The 27,745-nt window shown below is 38.5% G+C and overlaps 1 protein-coding gene across 1 annotated transcript; it reads right to left on the reverse strand.

The window, feature by feature from the left end:
- Positions 1–90: 90 nt before the first annotated feature.
- On the reverse strand, positions 91–27,163 carry hspa12b (heat shock protein 12B). Its single transcript, XM_062993285.1, has 13 exons — positions 27,115–27,163; positions 25,034–25,098; positions 20,315–20,409; positions 18,823–18,947; positions 18,553–18,739; positions 17,246–17,350; positions 16,044–16,160; positions 11,828–12,005; positions 8,781–8,867; positions 3,513–3,617; positions 2,574–2,832; positions 1,259–1,362; positions 91–1,148 (listed from the first exon to the last, which is right to left on the reverse strand). The coding sequence occupies exons 2-13, from the start codon at positions 25,077–25,079 to the stop codon at positions 490–492; spliced, it is 2,067 nt and encodes a 688-aa protein (XP_062849355.1). The 5' UTR covers positions 25,080–25,098; positions 27,115–27,163; the 3' UTR covers positions 91–489.
- Between the last annotated feature and the right edge of the window lie 582 nt (positions 27,164–27,745).

Here is a 27,745-nt window from a genome sequence, read left to right on the forward strand (position 1 = left end):
TGTTGTGTGTGTGTAATCTTAGGTAAAAAAATATACAATACAGTAACCCATTATTAATAAAGTAATGCAGACCTGATCAGTAATGGTTTGTGTATAATAGGTAATATTTAATTGTGTATTTATAGTAGGCATTAGGTTAATAATCAAAATTAATGCATAACATCATTTTATCAGCTGATGCTTATATTATTTAACGGTGTAAGGAATGTTCCAGCTTATTTGCTTTGATTTTCAGTATCCAGGTGTTTTTTTTGTTTTTTTTACATACACTAGGTTGCAGCTCTAAACATATAAGTCATGATAGACGAATATGTTATACAGTATAAATTCCTCAAAAACAAGCACATGTCTACAAAAATAAACTTTTAAGTGGTTTTGTATAATATAAAAATTGTTATAATGTACAGAAAATGTGCCAAATTCTTCAGGAACCCTGACGGATGTTCTCTTCATTCTTCTTTCTTAATTCTTGTTTCTTTTCTCATAGTATTAGTTGGACAGAAAGTCAATGGAAGCTCTGATTTGTTTCCCCGTTGCCATATCAACAGCTGTCACTTTAATCTCAGTGTCCCCAAACTGCATAGTGGCTTGTATCTCCCTGCGCTCTAGCGCTGCTTCGTTCACCCCACTGACAGCTCCTGCACCCGACTCTGGCAGATCCAGTGTTATAGTTCCACACTTCCTAACCCCAGGATCTGTGATGTACACAGCATCATCATTGCTGCTGCAGTAGATATTAATTATGATCTTTCTTTGGCCTATCCTTGCTGGGGTGTAGCTCCGTCTTACCACTTCTCCCAAAGCAACTGATTGGTCGACAGAGACGAAGCGATCCAGGATGTCAGTGCACCACTTGCGACCATCTTTAATAAGCAGTTTATCACGTGGGTGACGGCCCTCGATGAAGCGATTTAAAACACCGACTCCGTATATTAAAGGGCAGCGTCGAACTCTGACCACTGTGGGGTCTAAGCCGAACAACACCGCACCTTTCAAGATTGTCAGCCCAACATCCTGAGGGATGATGATGCGGCAGCGATGACCTAGTGTATTCTGGACTGCACACTGAAGCATGGGGGACTCTGCAAAACCTCCCACCAAAAACAGGAAACGCACATTCTTTATCTCCTCTTTGTCCATCAGATCCTCTGTAAGTACAAGTTAGAAAAGATCAGCAGTTAGAAGCCATAGTCACTAAGCTGTGTTTAATTTTTTTGTCCAGTATAGAGTGAGATTGGAGTGTGTTTTTGTGGCTTACCAATGTGTTTGATGATGTTTCTGATAGTCGGCTGGAAAAGATCAAGTGTAGCCTCAGCCGTGAGCCTCAGCATCCCTTGAGAAGACCACTTCACTATATTCATACTGAAAGTGAGATAGTTTGCATTAGTAATCTGAGAAGCAAAACAATTCTGACAAACTAGTCTCATTTGTGTCTGCATGGCTAATAAAACAGGTTAAAAACCACTACATGTTGAGAGAGAAAGTACAGGCAAAAGTATGTGGACACCCGAACCATTCAATCAAAAAAGCATTTGTAAGGTCGGGCTCACAATCAAAGTTTTAATTTATCCTATATGTGTTTAATAAGGTTAATGTCAGGGCTTTGCCTGGGCCACTGAAGTCCCACCAAACTGGTCAAACCATGTCTTTATGGACCTTCTTTGGACACTGTCACTTACAGTATATGCTTATATGCTTTATGCTTATATATAAGCATAAAAAATAATCAAACTCAATGTTAAGGGGGAGTGTCTACATATTTTTGGCCATACAGCTTACAGTGTTATTCTTTTATTCATGCCCAAGAGAAGCTTATTTAAACAGAAACAGAAAACTGTATTTTTATTCCATACTACAGCCAAATGGCTTTTTTTATAAAGGGGAGGTAACTGAAGGCAATAGTTGGTCAATAATTGGTCATTTGCAGTGTCAGTCAAATGGCTTTGTACTGTGATAGGTGGTTCTTGACCACTTTGAAAGAAAGTATCAGACTATTTACATTAAACCTTGTGAGCTCTTTGTCCAATGAGCCACAACTGAACAAGAGGCATGGCTGGATTCACATGTTTTGGAGGAGCAGTGTTGGTAGATGTTGCCTCCAGTGTAAATGAAAAACAAAAATTAGGGTGAAATACATCTGAACTTATAAAATTTTATGTTAAGGCCAATAACAGGCCTTTTTTTTAGTTGGGTTGCCTAATTTTAACTCACATTTATAAGTTTTTCTGTCAAAACCAAACACCTGGCAACCCTGTTTTAGAGCAGCACTTTGACAAGGTCATCAATTATCAGGTGTTATTTATTTTTTATTTTTTTTCTGTATTAACCCCCTATCTTAATTGTGAGGCCCATGCATATAAGGGAGCTCTCTTTTATGCATCCCTTCCAAGGCAAACCTACACCCATGACTTCTTTTGCAGCAAGAGCATTGCCTTGTTCTTTCTCATTTAAAAGTCTTTAAAAATATCCAGTAAACATACATTTTCTACTGTTTTTGTCCTTTGAAACCCATTGACAAACATAATTTCAGACTAGCATTATTTCTCTTAGCTGTGATAAGCTCTTGATCATACTTGCTCTTGCGTAGTGCAGTCTCCACGCTCTGGCCACAGTGTATCTTGTAGAAATCGATGAAGGAAAATGGCAGGGAGATGTTGAGTGCACTTGTTCTACCAGGCGCTGCTGTGCGCTTGCGAGCTTCAAAAGCGATGGTCAGGTCAACCCAGGCAGCTGGACGCTTGGCTTTAAACGTCTCAATAAAATCAGACCCAAATATCTGACACAGCATGGCTTCAAACGCCAGGTCAACACCTACTGCACCATACGGGCCTCCTGCAACACACAGGTTAGACAGTTACTCGTCTCATTTTCTGATACATCACTTATGCTTGGGTATTTCTTTAAACATGACACAGGTTTTAAGTCTGGCAGGTGCTGTGGAGGCATCTGTTTTGTGAATAATTTGCAATTAATAGATAAATAACATCTTAAGAGTTTTAGGATTGTAGATGTTATAAGTGGATAAGTGGAGATAACTTTAGATATTAAGAACCCTTATTTGGGGTTTGGGCTATTAAATAATAGGTTGTGGGTTCAAATCTTAGCCATGCAGCCACTGTTGACAAATGTTGCACGCAATGACTGACCCTGTACTCATACCCAGCTTCCAGACAAGCTGGGATATGTTTAAAATGTCATTGTAATGAACAAGTTTTCTGCATTAATTGCAAATAAAAGCACTCAAATAAAAGCACATCCTAGTTTATTATTATAAATACACTGGCCATTGTAGTAAAGCATTTTAATTAAATAATTTACATAAATATACTAACAAATAATAATAAAAAGTGCTGAAAAAACATTTACAGCAGAAGTATTTAGCAGGACGCATGAAAGAAACAATAACTATTAATATTATAATTTCACACTTCTACTACTGATTATACTTGTGATACATTTAGCAGTGTGCACTGTGACGTCCTGCAATAATGTATGTGCATCATTTCTCTCACCTGATGCTTTGTAGAGTTCCTTCAGAGTTCCTTGAGGCTGTTCAATCTGATGTACAGTCAGATCCACTGTCCCTCCGCCACAGTCTGCTACTATATATTTATCACCTGAAAAGCACATACATTATTACAGCTGCTGTCCCTCAGTAAAGACCAAGTTACTTTTTGTACTAACAATACAATGGATTCAGAAAGTATTCAGACCCCTTGACCTTTTATTTAACCACTCATAATAATAAAGTTAATAACAAACATTTTAAGAGGGATTCACTACCTCTATCTTATTGTGTCCTGAACTGTAACAAAAAAGTCAACAGGCCACACTAAATTGATATACTCTCGATAACGATTACCAACACTGGGGTGCTGAAGACTAATTTATTCAACTCAACTGATCTAAAGATAAATATGAAATTTGCACCAGAGGAGAACTGTGAGGGCCCTGTATGCCTTCTGAGAGTGCCTAAAATATTCTAAAAGTCTTTTATACCTGCCTTTTCAATTTGTGTTGGAATGTAAAGGGTTATATTTAAAAAGTCCCTTTGTCACCCTCTACTGTCGCTAGAAAGAACATTGTGCTGTGAGGTGGTCCAGCTATAGATTTACAGAGGGTCAAGCAATAAGAATTTAATAAAAGACCAATTTGTCACACTGTCTCTCTAAATGGGTTAGCATTGTTATTGTGCCAGCTGCAGTATCTGTCTGCAGAGCCGTGTGGCCGGGACTGTCACGTGTTTTGAACTCCAGCCTAAAATGGAACTTGTGTGGAGATCATTTACTTACTAAGGCTTAAATGTCACCTGTTGTTTGTTTATATTCTTAATAGAACAACACATATAAATTCTCATTTTAAAGAACACAAGCTAAGGTAAGTTTTTGTATTTCTTAGGGATGCAACAATACCATTTTTTCCCAACCGAGTACGAGTACAAGTACATGTATTTTTGTACTTGCCAATACCGATACCAATACCTATTTAGAATACCGTTTTTTTTTTAAACAAAAACACACGTGAGAAGTGACGAGAAGTTTAATGATACCACGTCCAAAAACGCACGTCAACAAGTAGCGAGTAATCAAAGTGTTTGTGCGCTGACGTGATGATATCAAGGAGGAAAAATAAATGAATCTGAGTGGTTTTGGCAACACGAATAGCATGGATTGTTCTGTAGTGAGTTGGAGGTTAATAAATATTTTTGCAATGTTGGTGTTTTGTTGTTATGTTTTGTAGAGAATGATCAGGTCAGAAATACTGTAAAACGTGTGTGTGTGTGCCGGTGTATTCTGATATAAACTATATTGTCCCCCTGTCCCACCTGTTTACACTCCTCTCCTGCATTTCCCCTCACACCGTATCCTGCGTTCTTATTGGCTGTTCGACATGTCACTCATTCCCAGTCGCACATCTGAGATCAGATATCTGACGTGCTAGAAAACTCGAGCGCTCGGTGAGCCAGTCAGATCGAGTTGTTGGATAGTTCACACTTAGCGATCCAGAGCCGAGTTTTGATCGCCGAGCGAACGCCGAGTTGCTCCCGAGCCGGCAAATCTAGCGCCAACCAGTCGCCGAGCGAAAATCAGGGCACAAATCGTGTAGTGTGAACTGTGCATAACGCAGCAACGTGCACTAGGCACACAGTATCGGATGTTTAGTATCGGAGCCTCGTTTGAGAGTATGAGTACAAGTTAATGAGCGTGGTATCGGGCAAATACCCGATACCAGTATCGGTACTCATGCATCTCTAGTATTTCTTTTCTTTGTATTTCAGTGCCATGATTAACTGCATGCTTTTGTTTTGAAATAAAACCAAAGCATTATTTATTAAATAGTAATCTTTTAGGTTGGTTGATGCTCATGTATTTGAAGCAAAATGGACAGTATAAATTTGATTGACAGTATAAATGGACAGTATAAATAGTATAAATTGATTGTGATTTATTTGATATAAAAATGGCAAATATTGATACAAATACAGTGTCGTGATATTACAAAATATAAATACTTTATCAGAATGTTTTTTAACTTCTGAAAATAGGCCTTCTAAGCCTTTATGATACAGTCTTGTGGGTAGCGATGTACAGCAATGTATAGCACTTCTGTCCCACATGGCAGTTAAAAAATCTGAGGGTCAGGTAAATGCAGTACAAACAAGTGAAAAGTAATTTGGGCTTTTTTTAAAAAGAGTTTTTTGTTCTCTTTCTTATTTTCTCTTTCTCCATGCCGCTCTTGATCTCTTTTCTGTGTGTTTCTTACTCATTTTTAGCAGGAAACATCTGTACCTAAAAATCTGATTATTTTGACCCTGGACCTCCTCAGTCAGCCTGGCAATGAGCAACATGCTTTACAACCCACAAGGCACTACAAGACGAGGCAGCAGCCAGAGCCAGTAATAATATACAAATTATTCACAGCACACACAAAAGTGCACTTTTAATTAAAGTACAATCTATTCTGTTTTTAAAACGAGAGTACTGATCCAAAACTACCAACATTGTTTTAGTGTTGAATTTTCAGCAGGCTGAAGTGTGTTCAATATCAGGTTGAGGAAGGGAAAATGTGACGGGTCTGTTTTGTGGCATGTACTGGCACTGTGTACCGCTGGGAAATTTTGTTAAAATGAGGGAGTGAGAGAGTGTGTGGTTTAGGTGTGTGTGTGTGGGCTTTGTTTAGCTTTGGTTAGTTTAGTTTGTTGAAATGCTTTGACAGTTTTATTTGTGTTGTTTCAATGTCAAATCTAAATGTAGATCTGTCACCAGGAAGTAGGTCCTGGGTTTGAGTCCCAGGTGCAGTGATCCAGGTCTTTTTTGTGTGGAGTTTGCATGTTCTCCCCGTGTCTGTGTGGGTTTCCTCCCACAGTCCAAAGACATGTAAGTTGACAAGTAAATTGAAGATGCAAAATTGCCTGTGACTGTGTTTGAAATTTAACTGATTAATCATGTGTAACCTGTAACTACCTGTCCTGTCATGACCAGTGACCACCAGTGTAAAACATGATGGTAAAGTTCAAATAAATCAATAAATTGATTGCAGATCTGCTCATTGGTTTTGCAAGTAAGCTGACTTCTTCTTTTAGCAAATTTATTTGGGTTCTTGCTGCTCAGGTGGCGCAGCGGTAAAAACACACGCTGCAAACAGAGCTGGATCTCGAATACATCGTATCGAATCTCAGCTCTGCCTTGCCGGCTAAGGCTGAGCGGCCACATGAACAACGATTGGCCTGTTGTTCAGATGGGCGGGACTAAGCCGATATGGGTCTCTCTCTGTCAGACTGGTGCAATTATGACCTCTGCTGGCTGATTAGAGGCGCCTACACAGAGATGAGGAAAGAGTGCTCTTAGGGTGTGTCTCTCCGTACACAACACTAGGTGGCACAACATGTGTGGGTGATAAGATGCATACGGCTTGCTGCCCACGTGTCGAAGGGGGCGTGGGTTAGCTTCGATCTCCTCGGTCAGAGCAGGGATCGGCATAGGCGGAGAGGAAGCATGATGCAATTGGGCAATTGGACGCACTAAAGGGGGAGAAAAGGGAAGAAAGTGCATTAAAAAATGTATTTGGGTTCTTTAGTCAACTATTGTAAATGTCTCTTAGCTTCTGGGTTTGTCTTAAGTTGGTTAGCTTTTTGACTTTATGTGTCATGTATTTACTTCATCTTAAAGCTGTTCATATTTAAATAAAACATTAACATATTACGTATTTATGTTTATGCATAAATCAAAATCCATATGCTGTATTATCATTGTGTGCTTATAAAGCTTTATGGTTATAAAGCTGTGAGTTATTAAGATTAGGTCCACATTAAAATTCTTGAAGCCAGCCAGCACCTGGGGTGTCAGAAGTAGATAACAGGTTAAAGAATTTACGTTTTAGTAAACAGAATTCTAACATTCTTGCCTAGGTTTCTCCCTGAATACTCTGATTTCCTCCCACCTTCAGAAGGCTGTACTCCAGCTTTGCACCAGTATTTAGGAGTAAGGTTTGGAACACAGAAGCATCTATTTTCTATAAAAAACTGTTTTCTACTTATTTTATTCTAGTTCTACTCCCAGCATTAAGCTGATATGTATTAAATAAAGCACAGACTTGTGGATAAAAACTTGTGATGTTTTGTATTTTGATGGGAATTCATACGCTTGTTAGTTTTGGTTAATCTTTAACTATTCAGTTATCACTTATTGTTTGTTTACTAGCATTTTATTGTCCTCTTGACTTTGGTTACATTCATGACAGAACAGGTTCTTATAGGTGACAGGTAAAATCCACAAAGACATGGGGAGAACATGCAAACTCCACACAGAAAGGACCTGGACCGCTCTACCTGGGAATTGAACCCAGGACCATTTTGCTGTTAGGAGACAGTGCTACCCACTGAGCCACTGTGCCACCCTTTTGTTACATACACAAACTAGGCATAACATTATGACCACTCACAGATGAAGTAAATAACACTGATTATCTCTTCATCACGGCAACTGTTAGTGGGTGGGATATATTAGGCAGCAAGTGAATATCAAATATCCTCAAAGTTGATGTGTTAGAAGCAGGAAAATTGTGATGGCTAGACGACTGGGTCAGAGCATCTCCAAAACTGCAGCTCTTGTAGGGTGTTTCCGGTCTGCAGTGGTCAGTATCTATCAAAAGTGGTCCAAGGAAGGAACAGTGGTAAACCGGCGACAGGGTCATAGGCGGCCAAGGCTCATTGATGCACGTGGGGAGCGAAGGCTGGCCCGCATGGTCCGATCCAACAAACGAGCTACTGTAGCTTAAATTGCTGAAGAAGTTAATACTGGTTCTGATAGAAAGGTGTCAGAATACACAGTGCATCACTGTTGCAGGGCTGTTTTGGCAGCAAAAGAGGGACCAACACAATATTAGAAAGGTGGTCATAATTTTATGCCTAATCGGTGTATAGTTCTGTCTATTGTTTTACCTCATACCTTTTTATTTACTTTTTATTCGTATGTTGTCTTACATTGAAAATCCACTGCTGTACCACATAAATGTACAAGAGATCTTCAAAAAGTTTCTGCACTTTTATGTTTTTGTTGGAAACGGTGAGGACGGGAGGAGTAGTAATTGGTCGTGTCTAGAGAGAAATTTTAGTCCGGATTTAGCGCCATCAGATTTCCACCTTTTCGAACTGCTCAAAGAAGCTTTAAGAGGAAGAAGATTTCATGTGATGATGATGTGAAAGCAGTGGTGCATCAGTGGCTATGCACTCTTACTATCAGGGTTTATACAAGTTTTATATGCATATGTTTTATATTTACCTGTCTGCATTTCAGACCAGAGTTCCCCAGTTCCACTCTCCACCAGAAATGTCCGGCTATGTCTGGCTTTGCGAAGCTGTGTGCGTGCTGCAATGTACAAACACATGCACACACAAGTCTTTAATCAGAGAACCAGCAGTACTAATTATCAGCACATGGCCTTCATTACTAAAAACCACATTACAAAGTGACTAAGATGGAGGAGGGGGCTTTTGCAACCATAACAATCACCACTTTAAATGAATGTCTTTTTGAAGACTTGTACTTTTAGATTGGCTGACATTACTATACAATACAGGAAATAGCAAGTACACATCTTACAATACACATGATCTTGTTCTAGCTAAACTGAGACCCTCCACCATACTCCAGCGGGAACATTTTTGTTGTTGCTGTAAAAGAAAACATTTTTCCAGTAAATGCTGGCAGTCATAACTGTGACCAATGTGTAACAGTCAAGTTACACAGTCTAGAATAGCTTATAGCACATTCTGTTATAAAAATAAATACACTTTCAATCATTACAGCCACTTTGTACAGCACTAGTTACATGTGTTTTATAACCCGGGTCATATTTAAGGACTATTGTATATTATTAGAATAATAAAATGGGAATCTGTCCACTGGAGTTCCTGTTCTCTGTAGAAAGAGTCAGGAAACACAATCAAGAGCTTACAAATTCTAGCTGTGTGTGCCAGATCTTAAGATCTAAGAATCCTATTTTTCAGACTTGTGCTTTAGGCCCTGTCTGGAAACCATTTCCAGTATGGAACAGCATTAAAGATGAAATGAGAGAAGAAAAGAAAAAACAAAAGATTCAATTTGGATTGTAATGACTACCAAACGTAGCTGACATCACTGTAATAACAGTCGAAAAAGGATGACAGCTGGAGTAAGCTGGACAACTAACTATATGTGTCAGTGTGTTAAAGTGTTTGCATTCTAATAATAGTCACATTATTTTTCATGACAGGTGCATTCTGGGTGGACTAAAAGTCCAAGTTTTTGTAGTCAATGTTAAGTTGATTTTTTGGCCATCGTAATTCATCCGCATTAGCTCACTAGCAAGCTAGCGAGATTTCTGCTTGTAATGGATTTGGAGATGATGTAAGCTACCGAGACATTCTAATCAAGCCTAATTAGGTACCCAATTAAGTATGTTTCGTTACATTTTGGACCGGCTTCTATTCATTGCAGCAGATACACTGATCAACCATAACATTAAAACCACCTCCTTGTTTCTACACTCACTGTCCATTTTATCTGCTTCTCTGACCATATAAAAGCACTTTGTAGTCCTACAATTACTGTAGTCCATCTGTTACTCTGCATGCTTTGTTATCCCCCTTTCATGCTGTTTTTCAATGGTCATGACCCCCACAGGACCACTACAGGGTAGGTATTATTTGGGTGGTGGATCATTCTAAGCACTGCAGTGACACTGACATGACATGGTGATGGTGTGTTAGTGTGTGTTGTGCTGGTATGAGTGATGGAGTTTTTAAACACCCACTGTCACTGCTGGACTGAGAATATTCCATCAACCAAAAACATACAGCCAACAGCGCCCTGTGGGCAGTGTCCTGTGACCACTGATGAAGGTGTAGAAGATGACCAGATGACTTTACATCTACAAGGTGGACCAACTAGGTAGGAGTGTCTAATAGAGTGGAGAGTGAGTGGACACAGTATTTAAAAACTCCAACCGCGCTACTGTGTCTGATCCACTCATACCAGCACAACACACACTAACAACACCACCACCACCATGTCAGTGTCACTGCAGTGCTGAGCATGACCCACCACCTAAATAATACCTGTTCTGTGGTGGTCATATGGGGTCCTAACCATTGAAGAACAGGGTGAAAGCAGGTTTAAAAAGTATGTAGATAAACAGATGGACTACAGTCAGTAATTGTAGAACTACAAAGTGCTTCTATATGGTAAGTGGAGCTAATAAAATGGACAATGAGTGTAGAAACAAGTAGGTGGTTTTAATGTTATGGCTGATCAGTGTATGCCACTGCTGCTCCATTCAAAGCTACCTGCACCTTTATATGGCTAGTTACTAAATAAGTATAATTCCAACCTAAAACATCTTAGTGCTCACTGTGTTGAGTGAGTGTGCAATCAAAACACCTAGAGGAACATTTGTGGAGTGTATTCTTTTAGACAGTTGTCAGGCTATTTGGCAATATGTTTGGCATCATTGCTTTTTCTCTGTGAGTATACTTAAAGTGATGGGCAGCTCCAAAGAAATGCTTTCAGGATTTAGAGTAAAAGACTTGAAAGTGGGAGAAAAGAAGTGGTGAAGGGCACATTCAAACTTGGAATGGTTTTAACATTAAACATCAAAGGAAATGAAAGAACTCGGAGCCGTCATTCAAATGCTAACAGAAGTGGATGAAGTTGGGAGGTAAAAATGAAGGGAGACCATGAGTAGTAAATGTGAACTGTTTGAACAGACCTAAGGAGACTGACATCATGGTCCAAAAGCATCTTGTTCCAATTACACATGATTGTGCATGTTTTGGGGGAAGGGGGTGTAAAATTCACTATGCACTATGACTCTCGGTGGTATTTGTAAGAAAAAATAATGGCACCACTTACTTAAGAAAAATTGCATAAATATGGGGGGCATATTGTTTTACAATAGGCATCGGTGGTTTATTTAAAAAGACTGCCCTCCAAGGCCCCTCATCAATCCTTTCTCTTGCTCACTTAATATAAACCACATGCTGTTTCTCCAACCCCCCTCTGACTGAACCCCCTAATGCTTTATCTGATTTTACATTTACCCCAACACACACTGCAAAGAAGGACAAAATATTTCCACCAGAAAACCACAACTCCACAGAGAGACAAAGATCATGGCTTTCCCCCAAACCCTCAAGATGTTTTGCATTCGATGTTAATGCAGTAAAGTGATATGCTCTGTTGTACTGGAGTTCTGCCCAGAGTGTCCCTTGTATAATCATGTTTACCATTAAGAAAAAGAAGCAATTCAAAACAAACTGTTCCTTGGTTTGAAAAGACAGCACCATTACCTTGCCTGAAGCTGGAATCGAAGAGACGTGACCCATCCAAGTCCAAGCCATTGGTCACTGGTCGCTGGCTAAGGTCAATTACCTGGTGAAGGTGGAGCTTTCTGCAGTAGATGGAGGCAGCTTCAGGTTCAAGAGCAATGAGGAGCTGTTCAGGAGAGTCTGTAGAAACTAAACCCGCCTGAAGAAAATGAGAAAGAAAAATAATGTAAAATAAAAGACAACTAAATAGCAAAAATATTTATCTAGTGTTCTTAGATCCAGATAGACCAATACTATCTAGAATTAAATAGCAAAAATATTTCTCTAGTGTTCTTAGATCCAGGTAGACCAATACTATCTAGAATTAAATAGCAAAAATAATTCTCTAGTGTTCTTAGATCCAGGTAGACCAATACTACCTAGAATTAAATAGCAAGAATAATTCTCTAGTGTTCTTAGATCCAGGTAGACCAATACTACCTAGAACTAAATAGCAAAAATAATTCTCTAGTGTTCTAAGATCTAGGTAGACCAATACTACCTAGAACTAAATAGCAAAAATAATTCTCTAGTGTTCTAAGATCTAGGTAGACCAATGCTACCTAGAATTAAATACCAAAAAAATTCTCTAGTGTTCTAAGATCTAGGTAGACCAATACTACCTAGAATACATTTTACTTACATCTGAAGGAGCATTTCTACATTGAAATGTTGATCTTAACTTAATGAGTCATAATTCCTTTACCCTAGAACCTTTTATTTTAGGTTTCTACCCTAAATTCTTAAGGGTGCTAAATGTAACAATTTAACTGTACAAAATTAAATTAAAACCGGCAACAAGTAACAGTTAAGTAGTAAACTGTCCATGGAATGATATTCTCATTATCTGTCAAAAAAGGTAGCTGACATTGACATAAATGAGTATGATTCGCTTGCTGACCACACACACCAGGATCTATTCAACTGCTGATGAATCATAACAATGTGACCATGCATTACTCAGTCAGAGTTGGGTTTAGAGTCAGTGGTGAGACACATGCAGCCAATCAACCTTATGTATAAGAGTTGTATCCTGCATGACGTGTTTCCTGTCTACTATCAATCACATTAATTCACAGATACCTGGGATTTGCTGGTTCCACTGAATTAACAGGAGAGAGAAATGCATAATCTCCTGGAACAGCTGTACAACAGCCTGGGGCTTGATCGTCCACAGTATGAGCTATTGGGCAAAAGGTTATGCACCACACCCCTTGGGAGACCTATTCCTGGATACTTTGTGCGTGCTTACTAACTTTAGCAGTATGTTTGGTTTTATAATCTTGTCCAAGCCTTCTTGAAACTTTCAGAAAAGCCCATTTCTGCATGTGTCCTAAATTGCAAACTAGTAAGTGGTTAATATTAAGTGTGCACAGATAAATGACAAGAGAAAAAAACCAGAATTTAAGTAAAGCAACATAAAGAGAAAAAGGTTGAGGTCATAGATAAGTGTGCCTTTAAACGTTTTCTAATGTCTGGATGGAAGTTATAGACTGTGTATGCGTGTCCTAAAATATCTGTCAGTAAATGCAATTGTTTGTATTCCTGGTTGGTTTTAATTTTCCCCCATGATTGTGAGACTGGTTTCTTAAACTGCGTACTAAATACAAAGAGCAAAAACCAGCATAACAACCACCACAACTCTTTAAAACTGAAGGATAAAACATTCTACCAAAAGTCATGCATTGTTTTGATGATTGTGGCAAAGGAAAATATATAACATGCCAGTCCAAAATCCTTTGTGGGTATTTAGCAGGGTTTAAATGTAGTGATTATTTAACCCTTTGATGCACATGCTAAGCAAACCCCTTCTGATGCACAACATGGGTCAAAAATGACCCATATTCATCCATTCAAGAATATTTTCATATGCACATTTGTCAGTTATTCATGTATTTGCTGTCTTAGCTAATAAACGCTATCTATACTAGAATATGTAAACAGCTAGCAAGCAAATAGTATTGGATATATTCAAGATTCAAGAGCCTAATCTTTGGTTGTCTTTCTAAAGATCAGTAAATATGTTTATGGCTACAAACACTTACAAATGTCAGTAGTTTCTGTCAAATTCCATAGTAAATACATAAGGGTCATTTTTGACCCGTGTTGTGCATTAGAAGGGTAGTGATACAAAAATGATTTTTATTAAAAAAGCAAAAAATATAAAACTGAAATAAGGATTTGTGATGATCAAAAACAAGTTAATTGAAAAATTCATGGAAGCTTGAATGACTAAATTAATTTATTGCAAAGATATAGAAAATAAAAACTCAGTTGGGTCACTTTTGACCCAGGTTGTGCATCAAAGGGTTAATTACTCATCAAACTATTCAGTTACCCATCTTGACTGGACTATGGACATTGTAATCCAATAAAGAACCCCTTTTTTATATTACTTGTTTAAACAGCTAAAGTAATTTTTTGGGAACAGTGTTGTCCTTCAATTTCTCAGTAAAGCCCACTGCATTTTAAATCAGTTACAGAGGTCTGATGGTGGGCATGGGAAGTCCTGTCAGTAGGGAGTTGCACCAGTCCAGCTGTGAAATGATGAGAGACCGGACAAGAGACTGAGTGACTTCTATAGAGAGGAATGGTCACATTTTTATGATGATGATTGAAAGAAATGACTAGGTCCAGATCTGCGGGAATATATAAAACCTCATTCTTTTTGGGGCTAAGTTTTAGGTGATGAGCTGACATCTATGTGTGATCTGAAACTTGGGTGTCTTAAAAAGGAATGACACGATGAGCTGAGTATCATCAACATGAGAATCGTAAGAAAGGGGGATAGGAGGATATGAGAATGTGTAAATATGCAAAAAAAGAATTGGACCAAGTATAGAACCCTGTTTGACTCCAGTTAAAAGATTACATGGAGGAGATGTCAGCTTTATGACACCTAGTAAGAACGCTCTTTCAGGTAGGAAGCTATCCACTGCCAGGCTGAAACAGTGGATAAGAGAATGATGTGATTTACTGTGTTAGAACATTTTCCTATCCTCCCTCTCCAACCACGGAATAACTGATTCAGCATATTACAGCATGGAATAACTGGTTCACCAATTTGCGTTGTGTTGTTTTTCTTTTCTTTTTTTCATTTTTAGACGTAGTATGTAGTTTCAGACATGAGGTTCCCAGTAATTACAAAAATAAAGCAAACCTTTTTCGGACAAATTTCATGAATGTCCTTGTGAACAAAAATATGCAACAGCCACAACATACAAGCCAACTGGAGTCTTAATACTGCATTACACGCAATTTTTCAGGAGAAAGATTAACATATGATGTCACATGCAAAATACCCTTTTCCCTAGCCTTCCCTCATACCTCTCTATCCCAACCCCACATCATTACCACCCTCCCTACCGTCTTTCTTTGTGCAGGCGTGGTTTCCTGTGTTTGTGCCCAGGTCTCGAGCATTGTTCTTGAGTCAGGAGGAAACTACGCCCCTCTTAAACCAGCTCTAGGCCCCAGACCCAAGGAGAACAGAATAAAGTTTAAACTGCCTCAGACACCGGGTGCCTCGAATCAATGAAGTCAGAAGACTATGAAGACATTTTTGAAGTAGAACATACCTCCAAGTGTTTGAAAGCTTCCAGAAAGATAATGACCAGAAACAAACATTTAAAAGCACACAAGAATGGATGAAAAGAAAGCACTGGATAATTGTAGTGAAGTGACCTTTTATAAGTTTTGGTTTGAATTCTGTTGAATATTTGTGGAAAGAGCTGAAACTTGCAGTTAGAAGACAACTTTAGAGGGATTTAAAAAAGAGTGGCTTAAACTACCAGCAGCAAAGTGCAGAAATGCTTGATTGATTGCAGACAATGCTTCCAAAGGTTGTGCTGCAAAACAATTAGGTCAAGGGTACCAATACTCTTGACTATGCCATTTTCATTTGTTTTATGATTTTAAATATATTCAGTCATAAAACATAAAGCATATTTATATTAAATATTTAAGCTACTTTGTCTTCACTGGATTTGACAGAGAACACATTGGTATTTTATGGTGAATATCGTGCCACATTTACTTACACATATTGTCAACACACCCTAGTTACTTTTCCACTGATGTGTAGACATCCCTTTCTCAACTTTACATATACTTCACATGAATAACCTCATCTTTGTGTGTACTAGGGAAATGTTACTGGAAACCCTATGGATCTGTGATGACATGAGCTTGAGTGTATTACCAGGTAAGCAGCCTCTCTCATGAACTGCTTGGCTGGTTGTCTCCACACAGCTGGAACAGTAATGACCCATCGCACCTCATCACCTTCCAGCACAGATGAACACTGGTCCCTCACCTCCTACACACACACAAACACAAACCATGGGTTAACAAAATTTTTAGAGCAACGTCACTAAATAAGTAATGCAATCTCATCCAGGATGAAAATTCCAGAGCCTTCTAACTAAAGCCATTATAGGCTGATTCTTAGGAATTATACCTACGTTTTGAAATATTTTACATGTTTGGCTTCTATTTAATAATTACAAATACAGTTACTGAATTAGTGAGCATAGGCATTTAAAAGAATTTAAAATTATCCATGGAATGGAATATCAGTCAGTGTATATACCCTTTAAGCTATAGAAAAATGATTGCATGTTTATCTCAAGCTATAAAAAATGTTTTTATGATTATCTCAACATTAAGGATCTATGGCAGCAAAATCAAGTAAGATCAGGATAAACTAATACAAACTGTATTTTGTATCGTAATGTGTAATCTGAAGTTTGACCACAATGCCCATGTTGTAAACACATATAAATCTTCCACACTCTTTTAGGTGTGGATCGGATTATGCTGCCAAAATACACCGATCAGCCATAACATTAAAACCACCTCCTTGTTTCTACACTCACTGTCCATTTTATCAGCTCCACTTACCATATAGAAGCACTTTGTAGTTCTACAATTACTGACTGTAGTTCATCTGTTTCTCTGCATGCTTCGTTATCCCCCTTTCATACTGTTCTTCAATGGTCAGAACTCTCCCAGGACCACTAAACAGCAGGTATTATTTGGGTGGTGGGTCATTCTCAGCACTGCAGTGACACTGACATGGTGGTGGTGTGTTAGTGTGTGTTGTGCTGGTATGAGTGGATAAGACACAGCAGGTGGTTTTAATGTTATGGCTGATCTGTGTATTTAAATAGTAATAGACTCTGTGGGTAGAGCTGATGCTGGTATTTGGTCCCCAGGGGCTCCTGAAAGTAAAAAGAGTATTGCACCACAATACGGTGTCTAAGTGGAGCATTATTTTGACTTCTATTTCTTCTGTTTATGAATCTTTCCATTTCATGTAGTAATAGGGTCAGTAATGGGTAAATTTTATTACTTTTTGCATCATACATAGAAACACAGCAAATGGTAATTTTTCTGCTTTACCTTTAAAGCATGTTGGCGAAAGAACCTCAAAGCATGAGCAAACACCTCAATGGCCCTAACTCTTTGCCCGCTTACTGACTCCAGTTCTGTAACAACGGTGAGGTCCTACAAAAAAAGCAGAATAAAGTGATGCAAATTTGTTTAGATGCTCATTTGTTAATCACCCAGTCTAATAATTCATAGAGTTGCAATCAGAAATATTCAGCTTCTTTTACGTTAAGAGGTATTATGGAGATGTTTATAGAATTGACAAAAATAAGCAAAAAGAAGTCACAGTAAACAAAAAATAATAATGTTAATGACATAAGTTGACATAAATTTGAGTTTGAATAAAACCACATCTAGTTCTCTTGACCATGTGCTATAAAGGCCTAACATCCTCCAATGGGAGCTGTGCTTACAGTCCAGAACTGTACAGCTCGACCAGCATTCAGCAGAGAACACTAGAATTGGCAGGTCCTCCACTGGTGTTCGGTTCTCTTCACAGATGAGAGCAAGATCACACTGAGTTCATGTGACATAAAGGTCTGGAGACACCATGGTGCACATTATGCTGCCTGCAACATCATCCATCATGACCGGTTTGGAGGTGAGTCGGTGATGTTCTGGGGAGGCATATCCTTGGAGAATTGCACAAACATCCATGTGATAGCCAATGGTACCCTGACTGCTGTTAAGGTACCAGGATAAACTCCTCAGAGCCACTGTCAGATCTAACAATGGTGCAGTGGGCTCTGGGTTCCTCCTGGTGCAAGACAAAGTCGGGCTTATGTGGTCAAAGAGTGCTGGCAGTTTCTGAATGACAAAGGCTATTGATGCGATTGACTGGCCCTTACGTTCCCCAGAAGTAAATCCAGTTAGGACCCTCTGGGATATTATGTATCATCCGATGATGCCAAATAGTGCCACAGACTGTCTAGAAGCTTACTGATGCCCTGAAGCAGGTCTGAGAGAAAATCCCCCAGGACATCAACCTCATCAGGAGTATGCCCAGACATTGCTGGGAGTGCATACCAGGGTCATACACACTTCTGAGTCACAGAATAAGTTGATGTGATAAAATTCATGCAACATGTTTCAGCCAGTGATTTTAAATTTTTTTACTTTGATTTCTGCTGTGATTTTAAATCCAGGCCTCCAGGGTTAATGATTTTGGTTTTCATTGACCATTGTTACATCGTTTAGCTCTCAACAAATTACACATTTATATCAGTAAAGATTTTCAACTTGAATTGTTTGTTCATCAAGATCTGGTGTTCCCTTAATACTTTAAGCTGTGTATATATATATTACATCTGCATTCTTACACTGTTGCTGTGGATCTTCATCTTGAACTTATCAAAGTAGAGCCAGCGTCTAGCTTCTTCTGGATCCAGGTCATGGTAGCTATCTCGCGCTGCAAAGCCAAAACTGTGGAAGCGCATTTCAGGGGTCAGCAGCAGGCAAGTCGGGCTCTTCTGATTGGCTACGCCGGGATCTCCGCCCTCCCATCGTCTACGTAGAGTGGAAAAAAAGCTTTCAAAAAATGTTCAATGGTGATCAACATTAAGCCTTTAAGGCCTGCTAGGAATGGTTACCTCATCATATGGATGACTTCTGGGTCCTCTGTAAAACTGAAGGCATAGCCACTGGATGTGGTCCCAAAATCAATGGCCACCACAACAGAGAACGGACATGCTATACGTGGCCTTACTTCTGTTCTCTGGAAGGAGGAAAGGAGATAAAGAGATAAAGATAATACAGATAAAGAGAAGAGGAGTAAAAATAAGATATGACAAGAAATAAAAAAGGATAAAATCCATTTAAAGGCTAGGGTCCCTACTATAGGGCCCATCAGTGAAAAGTTGGCTTGGACCCTTAACCTTATAATCAATGGTCTAGTCCTTAACTAGTTACCCACCACTGCCCATACAAGTTAGGCCTCAGTCTTTGTTTAAGTTCAAGTTGAAAGTCATAGACAGACATGATCAAGTTACAAGTTTTTTCAAATTATGACTTCAGTTGTGAGTTATAAAAATTCCAGAGTTTTTACCACAGGAAACCCTGCTCTTGTTTTGACCTAAAACGGTTTAATAGTGATAAGTAATATTTACTAACGTTGCTGTGTGTAAATGTCTGCAACTCATTCAAAATGAATTAAAACATTTTAAAACACTGATGCTCGCCTACAAAGCCAAAAATGGACCAGCCCCAAGCTACCTTCGAGGTCTAATAAAACCCCGCTTTGTACCACGCAACCTCTAAGTCACTAGTCTTGCTCGACTTGATCCTCCACCCAGGACTCGAGGAAGACAAGCATCAAGGCTCTTCTCTGTACTGGCACCCAAGTGGTGGAACGAACTTCCCCTGTCTGTTCGAACATCTGAGTTCCCACCTCTTTACTAAAAATTTAAGCTGACATGTACTTACTTATGCTCTTATTAAAAAAAAAAAATCTATCAGGGTTTCAACAGATTTGTGTTCTTGGACTGTTGTCTACTTAAACTAGAGTACGGTAAAGTTTATTATGGAAGCACTTCTGTAAGTCACTCTGGATAAGAGCGTCTGCTAAATGCCGAAAATTTCAAGTACCTGTATAAGAAAATGTGTGGGTCTATTGATTTATTTATGAATATTTTTACTTTATCATTTTGCAAAAAATAAAGTGCTTGTATGATATAACAATATTTCAAGACTGTACTACTGTACTGTTGTTATGTCTTTCATCTCCACACTTTAATTGAAACATTTTCTTCAGTAGGTGTAGTTATCAGATCTGCAGCTCTGCCTGGTACTGATCTAAACAGCCTCCCTGTTCTCCCGTTTTTCCTTTCTCCTTTTATCTTTATCAACTTTTCTGACCATCACCATTAATATGAATCAAACATTTCAGACTTGGTTCTGTATTTCGGGATGTGTGTTGTCTTTAACCAGAGATTGTACTGTGTAAAAAATAACAGAAAAGTACTGACTTTTTTGTCTTTTTGGAGATTTAAAGCCTTAGTTAGTAAGCAATAGCATTGCAGAATTTTGGTTAACAACAAAAATGTGGATGTGGCAGCTGATTTGAGTTAGTATTTGGAGTCATACCGGAGATGAAGAGGGAGTAACAGGAGCAATACTGCAGTCATTTCTGGATGGTGATGGAGAGCTTGATGGAGATGTAGATATGGATTTCTCCTCACCTAAAACAAAAAATATATGTCAGTATTGTATTCTGATGAAGTCTTTCTAATCAGCCATTACACAGTGAAAAACTATTAGTAAATGAGTATACAATATGCTTATGTGCTTTAAGAATGGATGTTTTAAACTGGTTCACCATGCATTTAAAATAAGAATGTAAATAAATATAATGACATTTGCAAATTGAACATCTATATTTCCTTTTCTAAAACTCTCTGTAAAACTGTTTTACTCAACTAGCATTGTACATTATTAACTACATTCTTTGTTGTTTTACTCCAAAGGCATTCTGATGGAAACCTGTTTACCCGCCGAGGCAAAGGATTAAAAGTCGAGACTGCCGTGACAACGATGCTGCTCCTGCCGGATGTGACGGGTCTGGAGTAATTGCACCAAGAATGACAAGAAATCACTACAGACTTTATTGAAGACTAGAGCGAATAACAACTCTTATTTATTTATTTATTTATCTATTTATTACCAGTTATAACCTTTAGATCATTTAATTCTGTGTTTGTATGCTTTGTGTAAATCGTGTATTTATTTAAAGTGTCCTCCAGGCCACCCAAGAAGGATGGGCCCTGCTGAGTCTGGTTTCTCTCAAGGTTTCTTACTGTAATTTTCAGGGAGTTTTTCCTTGCCACAGTCGCCCTCGGCTTGCTCAACAGGGGTTTTTTTGTATCTGTTGGTCCTGGATTTTGTAAAGTTGCTTTGAGACAATGTCTATTGTAAAAAGCGCTATATAAATAAAGTTGACTTGACTTGACTTGACTGTACCTGTGTTCATTTACACTTGTCTTACCTAGCTGCTCAAACAGAAAACTTGTTAATTTTTAAATATTTGTTATCATTCAAAAATGTTTATGCAAAGCAGATTCAACTGCAATGGATTGCCACCCTGTCCACCCTGTGCCCTGGGATTTAGGGTGAACTGAAATCACTGTGACTCCGACCTAAATAAAGTGGTTGATGTAAATAAAAACATATATAATAAACAAATATTCAAAGTAGTACTGGCTTCTCATATACTGTCATTTTGCATAGACTGAATAATATTAATATTACTATCTCTTAGACTGTGTAGCAGACTGGATAAAACGATAATTTTAGGAGGGTAAAATTAATTAAAGGAAGAAGATGTTCTATGTCAATGTTTTAGAGAGGCAGAGGAAGCTAAGCAGTTAAGGTACCGGCTTAGTACCCGAAACGTTGCCAGTACAAGCTCCACCACTGTCAGATTGCCACTGTTGGACCCTTGAACAAGATCCTTAACCCTCAGCTGCTTGCGTTGCATCCAGTCAAAATTGTAAGTCACTTTGGATGAAAGCGTCTGCTAACTGCCTTGAATGTATAAAGATTTTTGTATTTCACGTCTGCACCCATAAACCCCGTATAAATGTTCATTTATTAAAATTAAGTACGTTTAAACTCAATGGTTTATTTTCAGTTCACGTCCCGATATCGGGCAACAGTTCAAATGTAACATCATCTAGTACTGTTACGGTATGTAGCATCATCCAGTAACAGGATATCAGGTATTTCACAAATTGCAGTGGAGCAATATAAAAACAAACTATGATTACTTTAGACTAACAAATGTAAAGCAATTATACCTGTGGCCATTTTAAACCTTTATATCAGGTAATCAAAACATCTCTGTTATTTCAGTATCAGGCTGTTACCTACAGTGGGGCCAAAAAGTATTTAGTCAGCCACTGATTGTGCAAGTTCTCCTACTTAGAAAGATGAGAGAGGTCTGTAATTTTCATCATAGGTACACTTCAACTATGAGAGACAAAATGAGAAAAAAAATCCAGGAAATCACATTGTAGGATTTTTAAAGAATTTATTTGTAAATTATGGTGGAAAGTATTTGGTCAATAACAAAAGTTCAACTCAATACTTTGTAACATAACCTTTGTTGGCAATGACAGAGGTCAAACGTTTCCTGTAAGTCTTCACCAGGTTTGCACACACTGTAGCTGGTATTTTGGCCCATTCCTCCATGCAGATCTCCTATATCAGCAATGATGTTTTGGGGCTGTCGCTGGCCAACACGGACTTTCAACTCCCTCCACAAATTTTCTATGGGGTTGAGGTCTGGAGACTGGCTAGGCCACTCCAGGACCTTGAAATGCTTTTTACGGAGCCACTCCTTCGTTGCCCGAGCGGTGTGTTTGGGATCATTGTCATGCTGGAAGACCCAGCCACGTTCCATCTTCAATGCTCTCACTGATGGAAGGAGGTTTTGGCTTAAAATCTCACGATACATGGCCCCGTTCATTCTTCCCTTAACACGGATCAGTCGTCCTGTCCCCTTTGCAGAAAAACAGCCCCAAAGCATGATGTTTCCACCCCCATGCTTCACAGTAGGTATGGTGTTCTTGGGATGCAACTCAGCATTCTTCTTCCTCCAAACACGACGAGTTGAGTTTTTACCAAAAAGTTTCATCTGACCACATGATATTCTCCCAATCCTCTTCTGGATCATCCATATGCTCCTGGCAAACTTCAGATGGGCCTGGACATGTACTGGCTTAAGCAGGGGGGCACGCCTGGCACTGCAGGATTTGAGTCCCTCTCGGCGTAGTGTGTTACTGATGGTAGCCTTTGTTACTTTGGTCCCAGCTCTCTGCAGGTCATTCATCAGGTCCCTCTGTGTAGTTCTGGGATTTTTGCTCTCTGTTCTCATGATCATTTTGACCCCACGGGATGAGATCTTGCGTGGGGCCCCAGATCGAGGGAGATTATCAATGGTCCAGGTTCCATTTTCTTACAATTGCTCCCACAGTTGATTTATTCACACCAACCTGCTTGCCTATTGTAGATTCACTCTTCCCAGCCTGGTGCAGGTCTACAATTTTCTTCCTGGTGTCCTTCAACAGCTCTTTGGTCTTGGCCATGGTTGAGTTTGGAGTCTGACTGTTTGAGGCTGTGGACAGGTGTCTTTTATACAGATAACGAGGTCAAACAGGTGCCATTAATACAGGTAACGAGTGGAGGACAGAAGAGCTTCTTAAAGAAGAAGTTACAGGTCTGTGAGAGCCAGAAATCTTGATTGTTTGTGGGTGACCAAATACTTATTTTCCACCATAATTTACAAATAAATTCTTTAAAAATCCTACAATGTGATTTCCTGGATTTTTTTTCCCTCATTTTGTCTCTCATAGTTGAAGTGTACCTATGATGAAAATTACAGACCTCTCTCATCTTTCTAAGTAGGAGAATTTTCACAATCAGTGGCTGACTAAATACTTTTTGGCCCCACTGTATACCAGGGCCTTAAAAATCATTAGACTAGCTGTAGATCTCTAAACTGTTAGCGTGTATTCAAATGGTGGGAAACTTTCACCACTTTTACACTATAAAGGCCCATATCAATCCAGGGCACAGAACAGGAATCCCAAGACTGCCAAGAATTCAGGAACTCTTACGTGCTGTAAAGGATGTAGTGGGAATGAACTGTTCCTCTCTACCTTATCACAAAGATATGCCATTCTACTAATGACTTACCCACTCATGTAGCTTTAGGAACTATGTAAACTCACATAAATTACATACACAAGACGGATCCAGTCAAGGGTATGATTGGAATGTTATCAGACCAAAACACATGGACGTACCATAGGATATTAAATAGGAACAAGCCTTACCCAAGTTTGCCACCCAAATTTGTGCAGTACTTCCAACCCCACAATTAACATGACAAGCTTTCAGCCGTGTAATACACTGCCAACATAATAACTCTCAAAGGATGCTACCATTTCAACAGATCAGTTTATCAATCATCTTTCCTGTTAAAATTCCATTGGTGAACTCTGAGTGTTGTAAAGTAAAAACACAGAGCAACAACAGGTCGGACAAAAAGGATTAGGCCACGCAGGTTCACAGAATGAGATTGCCAAGTTGAAGTGCATGGTGCAGACAAGTCGTCTGTCCTTGGAAGTAACTGCAGCATAAAAATTGTTTGTCTAATGTATTAAGCATTTGGTCTCCATAGTCAAGCAGTCACACACAAGCCAAGGATCTTTATGTACAATGACACGCATCAGCTGAAGCTGTGTAAAGCACACTACCATTAGATGACTCACATTTTATCATCATTTATGGTATTAAAATATACTACAGTCATGCTGCAGCTGGCTACCATAATGAAGTTTTCTGGAAAATGATTAACCAGGCGTATTGTGGTCACAGTTTCGGTATGACTGTGCTAAAATCATGAGGTTTAGTGTAAAAGAACTTGACTGGCCTGCACAGAGTTCTAATCACAATCCTGTCCAACACATTTGGGATGAATGACCATGCACGTCAGTGACCAACCTAACCAAAGCTTTTGTGGATGAACGTAAGTTCAAAAAGAGTAAAGCTGTTACGGCAAAAGCAAAAATAACATTATATTAACTCTGAATGAAGTGTTCAATCAGCTTGTTGAGATGTTATGTCCTGGTGTTCAGAAAGTTCAAGGTAAGGTCATTTATAGTCCACATTATTTTTTATTTGTAATGTGCAAATGTGTTTTTAGTTTAGTAATAATTCTAAATGATTACTATAGTAACAAATGAATGCATGTGGTAAATATAACATGTTTATTAGAAGTACATTCATAAAATGGTACAATACCTGGGACCTCAAGGCTGTTGGTGCTGGGCTGCAGAATCATCGCCATTGTAGGGGGCCGTCACAGCCTGACCAAGACAGAAGTATTTATAACAGATAACATTTACATTTATTTAGCTGATAGATTATTTTATTTAGATTATCATACAAATGAGCAGAAGTGTATTAAAATAGAAATACTGAAGCACTCCTTAGGATTGTTTTTCACCCAGCATTTGCAAATTAACCTCAGTCAGGGGGCAGATCTAATTAAAGATATAATGTGGGTAATAGAAAACAATTATTGGTAAAAATGTAAAAGAAAATTTCACAGTACATACAGAAATTAATAATTCTGAATATTTTTACTCGGGCAGTTTAATGGGGTTTAACTGGGTTAAATGTTGCAATGTCCCAGTAGCCAGTGTCTTGCATGTGTCCTGTTACTGGAACAGAATCTTAAATGCTGAATTACTACTAGCTCAATAATAATAGATATTAGATATAATAGATTCTTTCTTTTTGTTTACAATTTGTTTTCATATAAACAAACTACAGATTTACAACGTTTTGAAATAACATTTAAATGCCTGTGTATTTAAAATACCCAGATGCTACAGTATTAAAGTCATCTGGAAAATGACCCTGTGGGGGAGGTGTCATGGTGACTTCATGTTGTTTGGGCTCATGTTTTGACTGATGGGCATTATTAATTAGCACCATATCAAATTTTGTACATCATCTTCACATTTGTTTTTAGTTATACTGTATGTAAACATGCAATTTTTATATTTCATTATTTCAAACCTAAACACCAACCAATTGCACACTTTTGTGTTTTGAGTTACAAATGTTAAAACATTTCATTAATATTCACATCTGCATGCTAATGAAGCAGAGGTAAAACTGCAAATCAAAAGCACATGCTATGCTGCACAAATGCAATGAAGCCTGAGTTCCCTTTTCATTTAAGCCCAGGCATTATAGGAACTTTATGCATACTATATTCATGATCAGACTACCTTATACAATAACCTACACATGTCTCTTTAGGTGACTCTTTACAGTGGTCACCTAAAATCAGGTGGCTTAAATATGTCAACTGCTGAACTTAGTTTATGCAACCCTGACTGATAGTATGTAAATTATGACTTTTTGTGAGCCTTTGTTCCTGATAAAGATTCAAACGTAACCAGTCCCCAGAAAAATGAAGCATATATTACCCATGTCATCCAAAGCCAGCCCATAGGACTAAATATGGCTCTTCAACAAGAGAACATAAATAATCTGAGCTATTGGTGGAAGTGCTCCACCTTGTCTATCTCCAACTATCTTGATTTTATTATTTATCTCTACAGCAATCTTAAAACAAATTCACAGACAGTTAATCAAGCACTGGATTCCAATTATCAATTATCTAACCCTAATTCAGTAGATTTTAATGACACATTATCTGTACAATAGTGTTTCCATTGTTGTTGCAGTTGTGCACATTAATATCTAAACGCATTCAATGTTGAGTTTATAGTTGGGCTGCAAACTAGTCAAACTGTAATTAGTGTCACAGCGTTGGCTTACTAAGTTAAATATAATTAACAGTGATATTGCAGTTAGCTTGTCTAATATTACATATAAAGGATTACACTCTTGCATTTATTATTTTTCACTATGCACTTTATCCTGTTAGGGGCTTGGTGAGTCTGAACCTGAAAACTCTGGGCTCACAGCAACAATACAGCCTGGACAGGTTACCAGTTGATTGCAGTGCAGCATAGACACAAAAACATAGCATGCTTAGGGACATACAGATTCAATACTGAGTTTCAGTATTAAAACCAATGCTGATCCAAAACACTGGGCTGGTATTGGATCTGACTTTATAATTTTACAAACAATCCACTGCAATATTTTAAGTTTAATGACTCCAATGTACAATTACAAGTGCAATAAAATAGAAATATAAAATACTAAACAGTATCATTCTTATTTTAGTGATTATTATGCAGGGTTCAAGTGTTGATGTTTATCTACACGATTACTACTAAACGAGAAAAAGAAAAAGTTGTATTTCATGAATGTTTTGGTTATAGTATGCATCAACTCACCCTTAGGATTTTGTAGAAACAATACTCTATCCTTGCTGGACTAACATCCGAGAAGTGATCAGAGCCAAAAAGAATGCCTGATGATGCTTTTGAAGCTGATAGAGGCTGTGATCTCCAGCTGGAGATAGCAGACAAAGGAAAAGTCAAATGAGAGTGAGTTGAAAGCACCACAGGAAGGGAAAAAATCCAAATGCAGACTAGCTCAGAGAGAATTCCCTTTCACTCGCTCTAACTCCCTCACTATGTTCCCGCCTGTGTTTGTATCCCAGCACTCAATCCTTCAACTGCACTGGAATGTCAGAGAGGAAAAGCTAATAGAGTAACACACACACACACACACACACTTAGCTGGCTCTGGAGGTTGTTATAGTTTAGGGGAGGGGATGGTGACTTCATAGGGAATCATATTCAGTGCATGAGTGCATATGTGCAAACATAGTCTGTAAGAAATTACATCATAATAGTAACATTTAAACATTTAAAAGGCATTAAAAAACTCAGTCTTTTTGTTAAGGTTAGGGTGTCACAAATCTGGTAGAGTCTACGGCATTCAATCCATGTTTTTGGTAACTGTCTATAAGCGTTTTGGCATGTTTTTCCTCCTTGTATCATAGTTGCCAATGAATAACTA

Source organism: Trichomycterus rosablanca, chromosome 4, assembly GCF_030014385.1.
Source record: "Trichomycterus rosablanca isolate fTriRos1 chromosome 4, fTriRos1.hap1, whole genome shotgun sequence".
Lineage (NCBI taxonomy): Eukaryota > Metazoa > Chordata > Actinopteri > Siluriformes > Trichomycteridae > Trichomycterus > Trichomycterus rosablanca.

Bases quoted from the DNA above. Each gene is read 5' to 3' on its own strand.
- hspa12b (XM_062993285.1), bottom strand. From the start codon at position 25,079: ATGGCGATGATTCTGCAGCCCAGCACCAACAGCCTTGAGGTCCCAG. The intron at 20,410-25,033 runs GTATTGTACCAT...TTTTTGTTTTAG, and splicing joins CAACAGCCTTGAGGTCCCAG to GTGAGGAGAAATCCATATCT. The intron at 8,868-11,827 runs GTAATGGTGCTG...TGTACATTGCAG, and splicing joins CGATTCCAGCTTCAGGCAAG to CACGCACACAGCTTCGCAAA.